General features: G+C 42.9%; 2 protein-coding genes across 2 annotated transcripts; both read right to left on the reverse strand.

Annotated features, from left to right (window-relative positions):
* Positions 1 to 8,229: 8,229 nt before the first annotated feature.
* LOC129582386 (uncharacterized) lies at positions 8,230 to 9,687 on the reverse strand. The gene is made up of 2 exons (XM_055473898.1): positions 9,399 to 9,687; positions 8,230 to 8,831 (listed from the first exon to the last, which is right to left on the reverse strand). Exons 1-2 carry the CDS (start codon positions 9,528 to 9,530, stop codon positions 8,349 to 8,351), a joined length of 615 nt encoding a protein of 204 aa, XP_055329873.1. The 5' UTR covers positions 9,531 to 9,687; the 3' UTR covers positions 8,230 to 8,348.
* A 755-nt stretch (positions 9,688 to 10,442) lies between these two features.
* LOC129582309 (probable glutathione S-transferase 9) lies at positions 10,443 to 11,924 on the reverse strand. Its single transcript, XM_055473810.1, has 2 exons — positions 11,479 to 11,924; positions 10,443 to 10,850 (listed from the first exon to the last, which is right to left on the reverse strand). The coding sequence occupies exons 1-2, from the start codon at positions 11,777 to 11,779 to the stop codon at positions 10,516 to 10,518; spliced, it is 636 nt and encodes a 211-aa protein (XP_055329785.1). The 5' UTR covers positions 11,780 to 11,924; the 3' UTR covers positions 10,443 to 10,515.
* Between the last annotated feature and the right edge of the window lie 552 nt (positions 11,925 to 12,476).

The raw sequence follows: 12,476 nt of genomic DNA on the forward strand, positions 1-12,476 counted from the left end.
AAAGCTCAAATGAGCGAGTCGAGCAGCACTTTAGCTGCTCGTGCAGGGCTCTAATCTGAATTTAGCCATTCTTATGTATTTTTTTCCATTTCTCCCCTTTTATGAGTAAAAGCTATTATTTAGTCACCCCATGCTTCCCCATATTATACGAGTAGATTTAATAGGATTTAGGTAGGACTACCTATGACAGTGCTGTACTTGCGGATGCGGAGTGATGGATGACTCATACTGAGTAATACTGTACACCAAAAAGGCGGTACCGTTATAATGAACAAAGCCATTCTTCTAAAGTTCTAACCGCCCCTGTCTGCTGGCTTCTTGGCGAATTTCTTCCGGGGTGTCTGCGTTTTACTACGGAATTGTTCTGGCCTAGAGTTTCTGGGTCAGCTTCTGAGCGTTTTGTCAACAGTGCGAGTATGTACGGTCCCTTATTGTAATTTGTGCTCACTTATCCGTTGTTGGTTGAGAATCCCATGTGCAAAATGTACAGCTGGGATACTCCAAGTTAGGGCGCCGTGCAAAATAAACTCTTCCGTTTTCCTGTGCGGTGGGTACGTGTTGGTTTGCATTCGCTCAGTGTAAGGTTTTATTGCACATCTATCAAAACCGGGATCTCTATAAATTAAACAGATGCCATCAAAAACCGAAACCCATCACCAGTAGCAGAACAGCTCAGAACGAGGACAAGCAGCTGTATATTGTACAATGGTTTGTCAATGGCACCCGTTGAGATGCAGGCGAACCAGCCGAGTCCCCTCAGAAACAGTAGGTGGGACACGAAGCGATGCATACTGGCTGCGTGCAGGCTGATGAGCCCCTGGGGCACGATACATCACAATGTCCACCCGGGTTTTCATTACCCGGATGGGGCGGATTGGGTAGGCTAGGCGCTGGAACAGCGGGCAGAGAGCCGCCCAGTAGACAGTTGGTGGGGCAGGACAGTACGCATGCGGAATTGGAGCACTGCGAGGAACCGCGCGGGCAACTGGTGTCGCAGAAATCAGCCCACAACCGGCCAGCGCCGGCGATAAGGCAAAGTGTAACTAAGACCAGCCGAGTGTGCATGACGGATGCTGGGTGGTCGTCGATAGAGGTAGCGTTGGCTACTGTGTAGGACGTGTGCTAGAGGAAGTCAAAGTACAGAATTAGACAACGAAAGCATCTTTGGCAGTGGCGTTTGTTTATATATTGCTCGGCGTTGGCTGCATTTCTACGTGGTGGAGACTGCGCGAAACCGTTCGGTATGCGCTTGGGATTGTCCCCGGATTCCGCTGTCATGTACCGGTTTATTGTGCTTTCCGCTTTTCAAACTTGCACAAACACTTTCTAGAATGGCCTACAATTAGAAGCCATTTTCCTGATGCCGCCGACTCCGTTGTTGCTGTTTGTGCAGACTGCAGACGACTTAATTCACGGAATGGCTTGCGGCACTGTGAACCAAAAGGTACAACTGTTTACGTTCTTTGTTAAGACATTATTGACAGCTACAAAGGGGTACCAAAAGTTTTTTCCTTATTTTTTAACTTCCCCCCCCCCCAAACTCACTTACTGTAGCCGCCCGCACAAGTTGCTCCACTGACGGCAGGCCGGCCGTTATCCGGATCCGGCCGTTGTCTTCACCCTGCACACACTACGCTGAACAGCGAGCAATGTGGGTGCAAATATCCGTATACCCCACTCTGTGGAGCAACTTGTGCGGGCGGGTACAGTAACCCTTTCCACCCATATTTTTACTCATGCAAATCATTAACTAATTAATGGAAATTGTAATTTAGGTTTTGCTCATTCCGGCTGGGGAAATTCGCCACAAAGACTGTTGGCGGCTTCTGGCAGCCCATTTTCTGGTCTCCTCGCAGCATTGTGCTGTTATTAAAATTCTTCTCGTTCATTCTTCGGGAAGCACAAAAAGCTTTTATGTACAGAATTCTTCCCTCTTGCAGTGCAAATCAAGAACGAAAAGAGTCAGCCCCTACTATTTAAAAAAAATTAAAACTGTTAGTTACCAGTTGTCATAAAAAGAAACTTGTCCATATCCAGATGGCAAAAACGTGAAAAATCTAGAATAAAAATTTGTGGTTTACAAACTCGCAATAAATTTGAAAATGGCTAGCATGCGCTGGAGTGGGCCAAGGGTAAAAGTTTTTATTGAGGAAAAGGATCCGAAGTTCGGAAGAGCAGGAAAGTGGAAAGTCAAAAAACTTGATGGACTATAGAATAAAATTATTATTTTAATTGGTGAAAGTTTAAAAACGTTTCATCAGCACGATAATAACTAGGGAATGGCAAGCTTTTAATATTAGAAATTATAGGCAAAAACGTTGAGAGGGAGAGAAGCGGCAATAAAACAAATGAATTTTTGGAAAGGGAGTGTTTGGCTGCCCAAAGCATCAACGACTAAATGATTTTTCGTCTGGTTCGTTCTTCATCGACAGCTAAAATTATTTTTTTCTTTCGATAACTTAGAGAACAGGTTATGCAACATAAAATATATCGTGGATGTATCACCTCATCTGAAAAGCGGACAAAATAGGGGAAAAAACTTTTGGTATGTCCTTTGTATTACTTTATGTCTCTTAACAGACAGCGGCCGATATGGAATAAGTCCCAACTAGAAAGCCGTTGGTTCTTGATCCCAGCCTTCCGAGTTCCGGCTTTCTACACTGCATGTCTTGGGGTTTTTGAAGTGCAATTTTGCAATTTGGAATCTTCATCCAACTTGTAAAAGCACCAATATTCGATAATAACTAACAGTTGCAGAGTATTGACATGCTATACGGAAGTTGCCCTCAACTACCGTACTCGATGACCAACCATACACAGTCGGTACAGTGGCAATACACTCTGGGCTCCGATGAGTGGTCGTACACAAACAAACTACTTCCGCTAGGTACAGCGGATGTGCCTAACGAAAGCTACCAAAACCCAAACACTCAGAAACTTCCCAAATGTTTAATCAACAGAACAGAACGCACTTCTACCAGAAGGTCACACCAACTTTCTAGTAAAAGCTAACTTCTTCGCAGTCTTCAGACTCTTCTCACTCGTCAAGCCAAAGACTCGAACACATTGAAACATGCAACGAGAATCGGTAATGGAATTAGTGATCAAATGCGTTAAATAAGAACAGCAGTCGTACGTAACAAAACAGATAACACGTACGTCACAGCACGTACGTACGTAATACACGCTTTCTACGCATAGCGTGTTAGTATATATGTACTGTACGTGAGTATATACGTAACAGCTGATATGTCGAAAGTCACTCCAGAATATTGTAACGATAGAAAGTTGTAGTACCGCCAAATGGGATTGTTAATTGCTTTTCTAGATCAGTTATTGGTTCATTCATTGCTTGTCTTCCTCATTAAGATCATGTGGATCCGCATCTCATTGTCTTACTGTTTACCGCTACATTCTCGATGCTCTTGACTTATACTTTGGCGCACTAGAACCATTCTTGGATTTGCTTCTTGCTAGCTAGCTAACCTTGCTTTTTGCCTTCTTGCCCAGTAAACTTGCTAATAAGAATCTTGCCGTGACTGCCATGTCTTGCGCTGTTTTTTTTTAATCACGTTGAGATGAATCGTCTCATCTCACACAGAGTAGTTCTGTAATTGCCACCTTACTTCCGGTCAGCATCTCGCCGACCGCGCCAGCCTTTTGCCTATTAGTTAGACTTTACAGCCGCTACATCGTGGTAAAGACTGATCGTCAACCCACTAGAACAGCAGCTTAACCGGCTGCTGTTGCAATATCACTCGGATGTCGTATTTATTATCTTAAGGTCATGTGCCTTAGATGCCTGTTGTCACTATCTAGAGCTGTTGTGGTTAGTGCGTGTTCCTGACGTACTCGTACGAGTTTAATCTTATTAAATCAGAAGGGTACTGTAGTCCTACTCTAGATGAAGTGGCTCCACAGAGTTGGTGTACGGGAAATTAGCATTGCAAATGTGTGAAATTAGCATTTGCAATTGCCTTTCCTATGCATTTGTGAATACGATCAGTACACCATTTTCCCGTACACCAACTCTATGGAGCCACATCATTCTGCAGCCACGGTACTGGTCGCCAGTTTGACTACAATGTACGACAAAAAGAGGTTGAACCGATCAGTCGGTCCGCGGTTCAAAATAACCTCGCAACGACACGCCACCACTAAAACTTGGATGCTTACTCACTACTTTCAGACGCTCGCGCTCCGTGAATATCAAAGTGCAGCTATACTAGTTGCATATCAAAAGGTGTAGAAAAAAATTTTAAACTTTTTGATACTAAACCTGTGGCTGTTTATGGCGAACAGCACAAATTCTAGCCATTTTGCTTTCCCATAGACTTAAGCATTGATTGCAAGCCAAACGGTTATGCGCACAGATCCTATGCTGTGCCTACGAGAAAGCAAAATGGCTAGAATTTGTGCTGTTCGCCATAAACATCCACAGGTTTAGTATCAAAAAGTTTAGAATTTTTTTCTACACCTTTTGATATGCAACTAGTATAGCTGCACTTTGATATTCACGGAGCGCGAGCGTCTGAAAGTAGTGAGTAAGCATCCAAGTTTTAGTGGTGGCGTGTCGTTGCGAGGTTATTTTGAACCGCGGACCGACTGATCGGTTCAACCTCTTTTTGTCGTACATTGTATAGTGGTAAATGTCACTAAATACCACAACAACGAAAGTGCGCAATCATGCTACCAGTTGCAGCTCTCACGTTGCTGCGTTATTTATATTTTCGACCCGGTATCCTTTGGTACCTTCTAATTTTTACACATTTTTACACTTCTTCAACCTTTTAACCTTTTTTTAAAAATTGTTTAAGTTTAAACTAGATGTACCCGCGCTCGCAGCTACTGCTATTTGGGTGGCTATTGCCTTTATATTCACATTTTTACACTTAAACACAGGAGCAGCTAGACAAAGTACAAAATCGACGTTTCTGGTTCCGGCAACACAAAATGGACGCTTTGGCAGCCTGGCGGGTAGAGAACGGCTGCTGGGTGGTGAACCACTGGGCCCAGTGTGTACATTTGTGCGGGCGACCTTTTCCCGGGGCAGGTGCGTTCCGCAGGAAGGGATTGCAAGCGGTTCCTCTTGACTGCCAAGTTCGTTTCTTCCAACCGCGCACATAGCCAGCGTAAACTGGACAAGTGCAAGCTGAACACGCTCTCTGGAGCAGTGTCCGTTTGCAACCCCGACCGTACCGATCTGTTGTCCTCGCTATACAGTGCATATTACGTACACTATACATACGTACGTACCGTACAGGAATACATGGACAGAAATAACGCAGTACACGCTCGTAAAGTTATACAACTGTCACAGGAATAGTCAGATAAATTTAAAATTGATAATCTTGCTTCTGGCAAACCTTCGGAAGTATTAATTTGGCTGCTAAGAATTTGGTGCTTCACGGTAGATTGCCTGACATTCACGGTAGATTACCATATATATGGCCTTTTTCCGGGTCCAAGTTATAAGCCGACATTTTTTGACATTTCGCCTTTAATGGCACACCACAAATGGGAAATTGGCAGCTTTCCTAAAATTGTCAATTTCCAATTTCTTAAAATTCGGTTCCTTGGCAGCGTGGCATACAGTATATCAACTCGATGACCTCAACAAAAGACTAGTCTGAAGATGCGACAGGGGAGCAATGGCATTGGCGCGTATCCAGGGCCAACAGCAACTGGCATGCCGCCTAAAAACAAATCCCGCTTTACGTTTAATGGAAACTGATGGGCGTCCATAGTCTCTTGGGGACCTTGCGTCGCAGAGCGGGACCGGGATGCAGGACATCGTTGTACAGTGTGATGTGCTCCCTGGAGTCGGCATACGCGGCGTCCCACACCACGATGCCGGCGTCCCGGGCCACCTCCGCCACGATCTGTCCTAGCTGCTCCATTAGCGCAGCGCCGTTGGGCCGGTGCGCCCATTTGCGGCTGGTGAGCAGCCGCTCACCGTTCACCGGGACTGCATTGAACAAAAACGGCAGATTTTACTATACAGGTGCTTCGGTTTTTCTCATATTTCGGTCACTTCAAGTATGCGTTCTCATGTTTGGTCTGCTGGTGTTCAAATTTTCTGTTAAACATAAATACCAGCAATGAATATAGTAAAAGCTCAGCTTATCCATTTCGAAGCATGAACTTTAAAAAATTCCATAAAAGAACCAAAGGAAGAACAGGAATTGGCCCGGTGCAGCGTAAAAGAACCGTTTTAATTGCGATAACAAATGTCAGAAATTTCAAATTTTAACACTTTCAATTTTGTTTAAATGACGACAGACCAGTGATAAACAGTAGGGGGCGATGGGGGGGGGGGTGACCGGTGACCACAATTTGAAACCGTAAACTTAATGTGACCGCCCACCTACGTGTTCGCATCCAGATGATCGTGGTGCGGTTGCGCAAGGCGATGCAGTCGCCGGCCAAAGCGGTTAAATTGCCTGGACAGAATGAACCGTTCACGGAATACCAGTACGCGAGGCTTTTCTGTGCCAGTAGATTGACGTACTGCGAAACTGCCCCAGGACGGCGTCACCGTGGAAAAGAGCGGTCCACTATAATAGAAAACTGGTTTTCTTCCGGCTTTCTTGCTGCGCCTACTTACATTGCAAGTTAGCAAGAACGCGAAGCATGCAGCGTGATGCCATAGGAAACTACCTTTACGCTTACAACGCAATATTACGCACTGGTACTTACGGCACCGGTTTCCATGATGACGTAATGCGGTATTCTGTTGGTAATGGTTGCGTCGCTCCACTTGTGCAGCAGCGCACGCATCGCATCATCCGGATAGTACCGCATGTAGTAAGCCTACATGACAGTAATACCGGTTATCGACCGGTTATTATAGAAGTATTTCGGCCGTTACAACCACCAAACTAATTTATTTTTAAAAATTTATAAACCGGTCGCCATTAAAATTAATGTTCATGCACGACACTATGGAGGTATCTAGTTTTTTTATTTAATTAATAATTGTCAGATTATGTAGCGGCTTACGAGTTGGATATGGCGCTGTACATCACGATGCAGCGTGTCGTTGACGATGGCCTTGGATTGCCTGAGGACACGCTGACGACCGTCCAGCATACCGCGCATGTAACCGAACAAGTAGCGCATTCGGGAATCGCCGACCAGGGCGATGGACTTGTTGCTCAGCGAATCCGTCTGCTGCCTTCTGCACACACCACAGAATCGTATAGTATATTGTAGTCTGGCAATACAGTTTCTGCGCTGGCTACGTAAATGGCGCCTTACTGGAAATTCCGGTGCAAACTGTCCAGAGAACAGTGCTGGCACGGATGACCTTTGGTTAAATGCGCCACGCACAACGGATGCCGCCAGGACAGACTGGGATTGATGAAGACGCCCCTACCTCGCCAACACAACATTGCCTTACAGCGACAAATTGTCCCGCAACCACCGCACACTATCTAGCTATCTCCACTTACACGATGGCGGCCATTCGAGGTACATGCTCCGCAATCAGGACGATGGATAATAATGAAATACCGATGCGGAGGAAAGCGGGCAAAAGCTTGTGCATTTCTTAAGTACTGTGCAGCCTTCTTACCGAAAACAAGAAACATTTACGATGTACAGATACACCTCTGCGCATAAGACCCATCCTTCGGATTAAATGACCTGATTAATGATTGCGCAATCAAGCTGCACCGGCGCGGAAGTTAAGTGCGCTGAAGAAACCTGAGAAACCTAAGAAAACCGGGTCTATACAGCGTCTATACAGTACTTCTGTATACGTACACAGTTGTTCAGCAGAGAAATATGCGGTCAAGCATATGATCATGCGTAACGATGATACGTAACGGTTGTGGCTGCGTCGTGAGCCGGTTTCGACGTCACTGACTGAATACATCACTTGTTTCGCCGTTTGGCGGCACTCCTGTTCAACATATCGCATTAACGTATGATGCAGATAGATCGTACACTATCAAGTTTAGTACTCTGCAGTTTTGATGATATATTTGGCAGCTCATGAAACAGATGATGCAGAGATAAGTTCCACTTCGGTAGTCAGCACGACAAACCGGTATTTTTGAATGCGAACACATGGAAAGTCAGCGGAGTCACAACACAGCCTCTCCATTCAGTTGACAAAAAAAATAGTACTGTATACATTTTTAATGTTACACACAAAAATAGGCAGACGTTAATTAAATAATTTAACAGCCGATTGAGTCGCGCGCTGGAATATTTAAGAAAACATCTAAGAAACAAAACATAAGAAAACACAAAAAAACCTACGAAAACTTGAGAAAATCAAAGAAAACATTAGAAAGTCTAAGAAAACGTAAAAAATGTCCAAACAGCGAATCCGACAAAGGTCACGTGCACAGCGTGCGGAAGATCCGGCGATCACAGTCTTTGCCGCGCGGCTTCAACTCCGTCGGGCCGAGCGGCGACGCCATGGCCGCCACGGAGAAACCGGCACCTTGGCCGTTCTCCACGGGACCACTTCCGCTATTCACCGGCATCGCGCAACTACAGGAATACGACACCACCAGGTGTTTTAGCCGGCCCGGACAGGGATTCCCGAACCAGGCGCTGCTGACAGCGATCTGGCACTGGCTGCGCGATTGCGCCGCACAGGACTGCCGGACAGGGGCGGTGGCGTCGGAGGACTGCAGGCACATGCCCAGGCAGTGCTCGAAGGTGTCGTTGCACAGCTCCCGGAAGTGGGCGTCGTAGATCTCTAAAACACAGCGGCCGCTGTCGCAGCCGATACGGCCGGTGAAATTCTCGGGGATGACGGTGAAGCGGACGGCCGGGGAGTAGAGATCGGGGAATTCCGGGTCCGGATAATCATCCTATCGAACAAAATTAATTCTGGCAATTTCATTACTTTATTTTAACTCCAAGAAATCTCGAGATAAATAAGGAAAATACAAAATAATGACGTATGCGTAAAAAATAATTTAAAATTATTAATTATATAAAAGTATGGACGTAGAATTTAATAATAAAAAATTATTTACTATTTTTTAATTGTTACTATTTCTGCAATTAGAAATATTTAGGGAAGAAAAGGAATTCGTTTTCTAAAAGCATTAATAGCTCAAAAATAATTTAATAAAAAAATCATTATTGTTTAAATTATATGTTTCTATCTAAGTTTTTTTTTATTTCGGCAGCAGCCAGTACATAGAACAATTACAAAATGCTCGCGCAGATTAAGACTAATTAAAATGATTAAATTCAAAACGTTAAAAATTTCAAACGTTCTATCTAAGTTATTATTATTTTTGTAATGGAGAACATTTAAAGAAAGCAGTTCGATAATTATATCGTTTAATTAACTAAATATTATAGCCGAAGTAAACAAAATATCCTAGATTATTCCGAAGATTAATTTATGGTTTTTCGACATGTTGTACCTGTGAATGAGAAAATGGCAGACATAAGAGCAACATAGTTGATAGTCCCAAGAAATAAATTGTGAAATGCGCCAGCATCGTGTACATGTAACATTCAAGTTCAAGTTTGAGCAATATTTTGTTTGCTGGCATTACGAGTGTCGATATCCGGCGAGTGTCGACGGCGTCCGGTTCGACCTAGTTATACGCGGGAAAACTGCCGACGCCGGTAACACCGTAACAATGCCGGCGCATGTATGCGGATCTGGTGTTACGCAAAGGTAAACAGTTTTGACGATGCGGTCGATACCAGACAATACAACGGCCGCTATATGTCGTTCACAGCGGTATCCTCTCGGGCCGGCATTTTACAGCGCCAGAGAATGTTCTTAGTTGTGCATTATTTGGGGATTAACATTGTGCGGGACATGCCAGGTTTCCGTAGAAATAAATGACTCATTTTTCCGCGGAATTTTATGGCTATGCAGCTTTTATATCAACGTACATTGTGCATTCGTCTAAGACGTTTTTAGTTTTGTTAAAATGATGTTATAAAACAGTAACAGTTTTCTTGTATACAAAGTATTTTTAATGAGATATTTTAATTTATTATTATATTTTATACTGTTTTAATTTTTTGCCTACCGCCATCATTACCTGAATTTTTTATGCGACGGCCGCTTTTTTAAATTTTTGTGCTTTTCCTTAAATTTTTTTAAATTTATTTGTTATTTATTTGTCATTTTTTGATTTATTTTACTTTTCATTTTTTATTTATTAATTTTTTTATTTATTTTTTATTTATTATTTTTATTTTTTTTATTTATTTTTATTTATTATTTTTATTTTTTTTTATTTATTTTTTATTTATTATTTTATTTTTTTTATTTATTTTTTATTTATTATTTTTATTTTTATTATTTATTTTTTATTTATTATTTTTATTTATTTTTTTATTTATTTTTTATTTATTATTTTTTGTTTATTTTTCCTTTAGTTTTTATTTGGCAACTTCTTATATATCGTTTTAATTTTTTTTCTTTAATAGATTTTTTACGTGTTCTATGCAGTGAAGGTCCCATTTTCCGCGCAAAGGTCACGCTAATAATTATTACAAAAATTCGCCACTTTGTGTAAATTAATAGGCCGTTGGTGGACGGCGCTCCAGCCAGTGTGCCACGCCCTTCAGCCCGCAGACCCGGGCAAAGTAGGCCTCCAGCACCGGGCGCATCTCCAGGAAATCCGTGTCGACCGTCTGGAGGTTCTCCAGGAAACTGCCCAGCACAAAGTCCGTCCAGCTGGGCTCCCGGCCCATCAGGAATCTGTCGCCGCCAGAATTCTTCAGCAGGATGCCCTCCAGCTGGCGCACGGGTGCCGCAACATTGCTAATCAGCACTTCCGGTGCCGGGTCACCTTGCGCCGGCTTTCCCAGGATGCGCCGATCGATCCATGCGTACAGCGGCCGGGCGGTTTCTGTGAATTAATTATTTATGCGGCGACTGTTTTCTTATATATGCCGATGTACTTGTTTAGTGCACGTATTTTATCGGCACGAAACGATAAACTACAATAAAACGTTTATATAATCTTGACAAATTTGTAAAAATACAACATAAAGCGCTAAAAAATACGTAATATAAGCATACCGACATAGAAATAAAAAATAAAAAATTACAATCAGTAAACAAATAAATTACTTAACAAATATTAAGCAACAACCAATACAAATACGAGTACATAAATGCCCGCGCTAATAGACGTTAATTAAAAGGATTCAAATTTAATTACGTAGGATTCAAACATTGGAAAAACAGCCAAAATCGTTATGCATAAATTAGATTGAGTATAAGAGCATAATTCATAATTTTTGTGATTTCTGTTTAAGAAAATAATTTCTGTTTAAGAAAATTAATATTAATTACTAGTAGTGCCTTTCTAATCTTGGGCTTGTAAAATATATCAGCTGTCATATAGCGCTAAATAAAATGAAATTAATTAGCAACAGAGTTAAGTTAATTAAGGCTACGAGCAAATTAAATTACGTAAAATGAATTATATAAAACTAATAGCGTAAAAATCTATTAAAAAAATACCGGTGTACCGTGTATAAATTCTACGACCGAGTCCATCTGCGCCGCTTGCCAGGCGTCTTTCCCGGTAAGTCCCAGTCCGAATTGGTGGGCCAGGTGGCGACAGATCGCGGCCACATCGCCCAACGGTCGCCGGTCCACCTCCAGATACGGGACCCCGCCCAGCGGCGCCTGCGCACACGCCCGTCCCAACTGCCCGGCCGGCAGGCGTACATCCTCCCAGTCCTGCCCGGCATACGCGAATAACCAGCGGATACTCTCGGCGCGCCCGCGGGCGTCCCAATAAACCAGTTTGTAATGACGCGATGCCATCGCTTTCAATTAAAGTTCCTGGTTGAATCAGTGTTGTTTTAATGCCAGGTAATGCTGCTTGCGTTCAGGAAACGTTCCGTATTTTATTAGGCAGCTGGATGAAGTGTATTACAGTATGTGCTGAAATGATGTACTGCGTGACTGGGGAACAATCTGGTAACACTCGGATTGCTTTACGTTCGATTTACGTCGCAGTTTTCTATGCGTTTGCTTCCAAACGACAGATTTAAAACTTAGAAATGTTTTTTGTAATTTATTATAGATTTCTTAATAGTAACGGTGAAGAGAGAATAATTTTTCATGGAGAAAATCAAAAAGAAAATAAATGAGAATTTTTAGAAAATTTCAAGATAAAATTCGCATTATGCTGCCACATTGGGCGGTTGCAATTGCTTCAGGCGCCGGCAGTTTCTAAATTTCCTTCATCTTAAATTTTCAGCTTAGAGGTTTTCGTGAAACATAAATTATGTTCGACAGGAAAGTGATTTCTACATGAACAAAGTTTACTCTGAGGGAAGTCGCTCATGTCCGTTAGCGGCTGTATATGCGTCTAGCAGCGCAGTGTTAAATCACGCGTACATCACTTGGCAACTGCATCCGTTTGCGAATAAGTAATTCCGTGCGTAAACGCCTTTTGTTTCTGGTTTGTTTACGTGTTCACAGCGCCGCTGAAGAGGCGCGATAATACTGTAAAAGG

The sequence above is a fragment of the Paramacrobiotus metropolitanus genome, unplaced genomic scaffold, assembly GCF_019649055.1.
Source record: "Paramacrobiotus metropolitanus isolate TYO unplaced genomic scaffold, Prichtersi_v1.0 Parri_scaffold0000007, whole genome shotgun sequence".
NCBI lineage: Eukaryota > Metazoa > Tardigrada > Eutardigrada > Parachela > Macrobiotidae > Paramacrobiotus > Paramacrobiotus metropolitanus.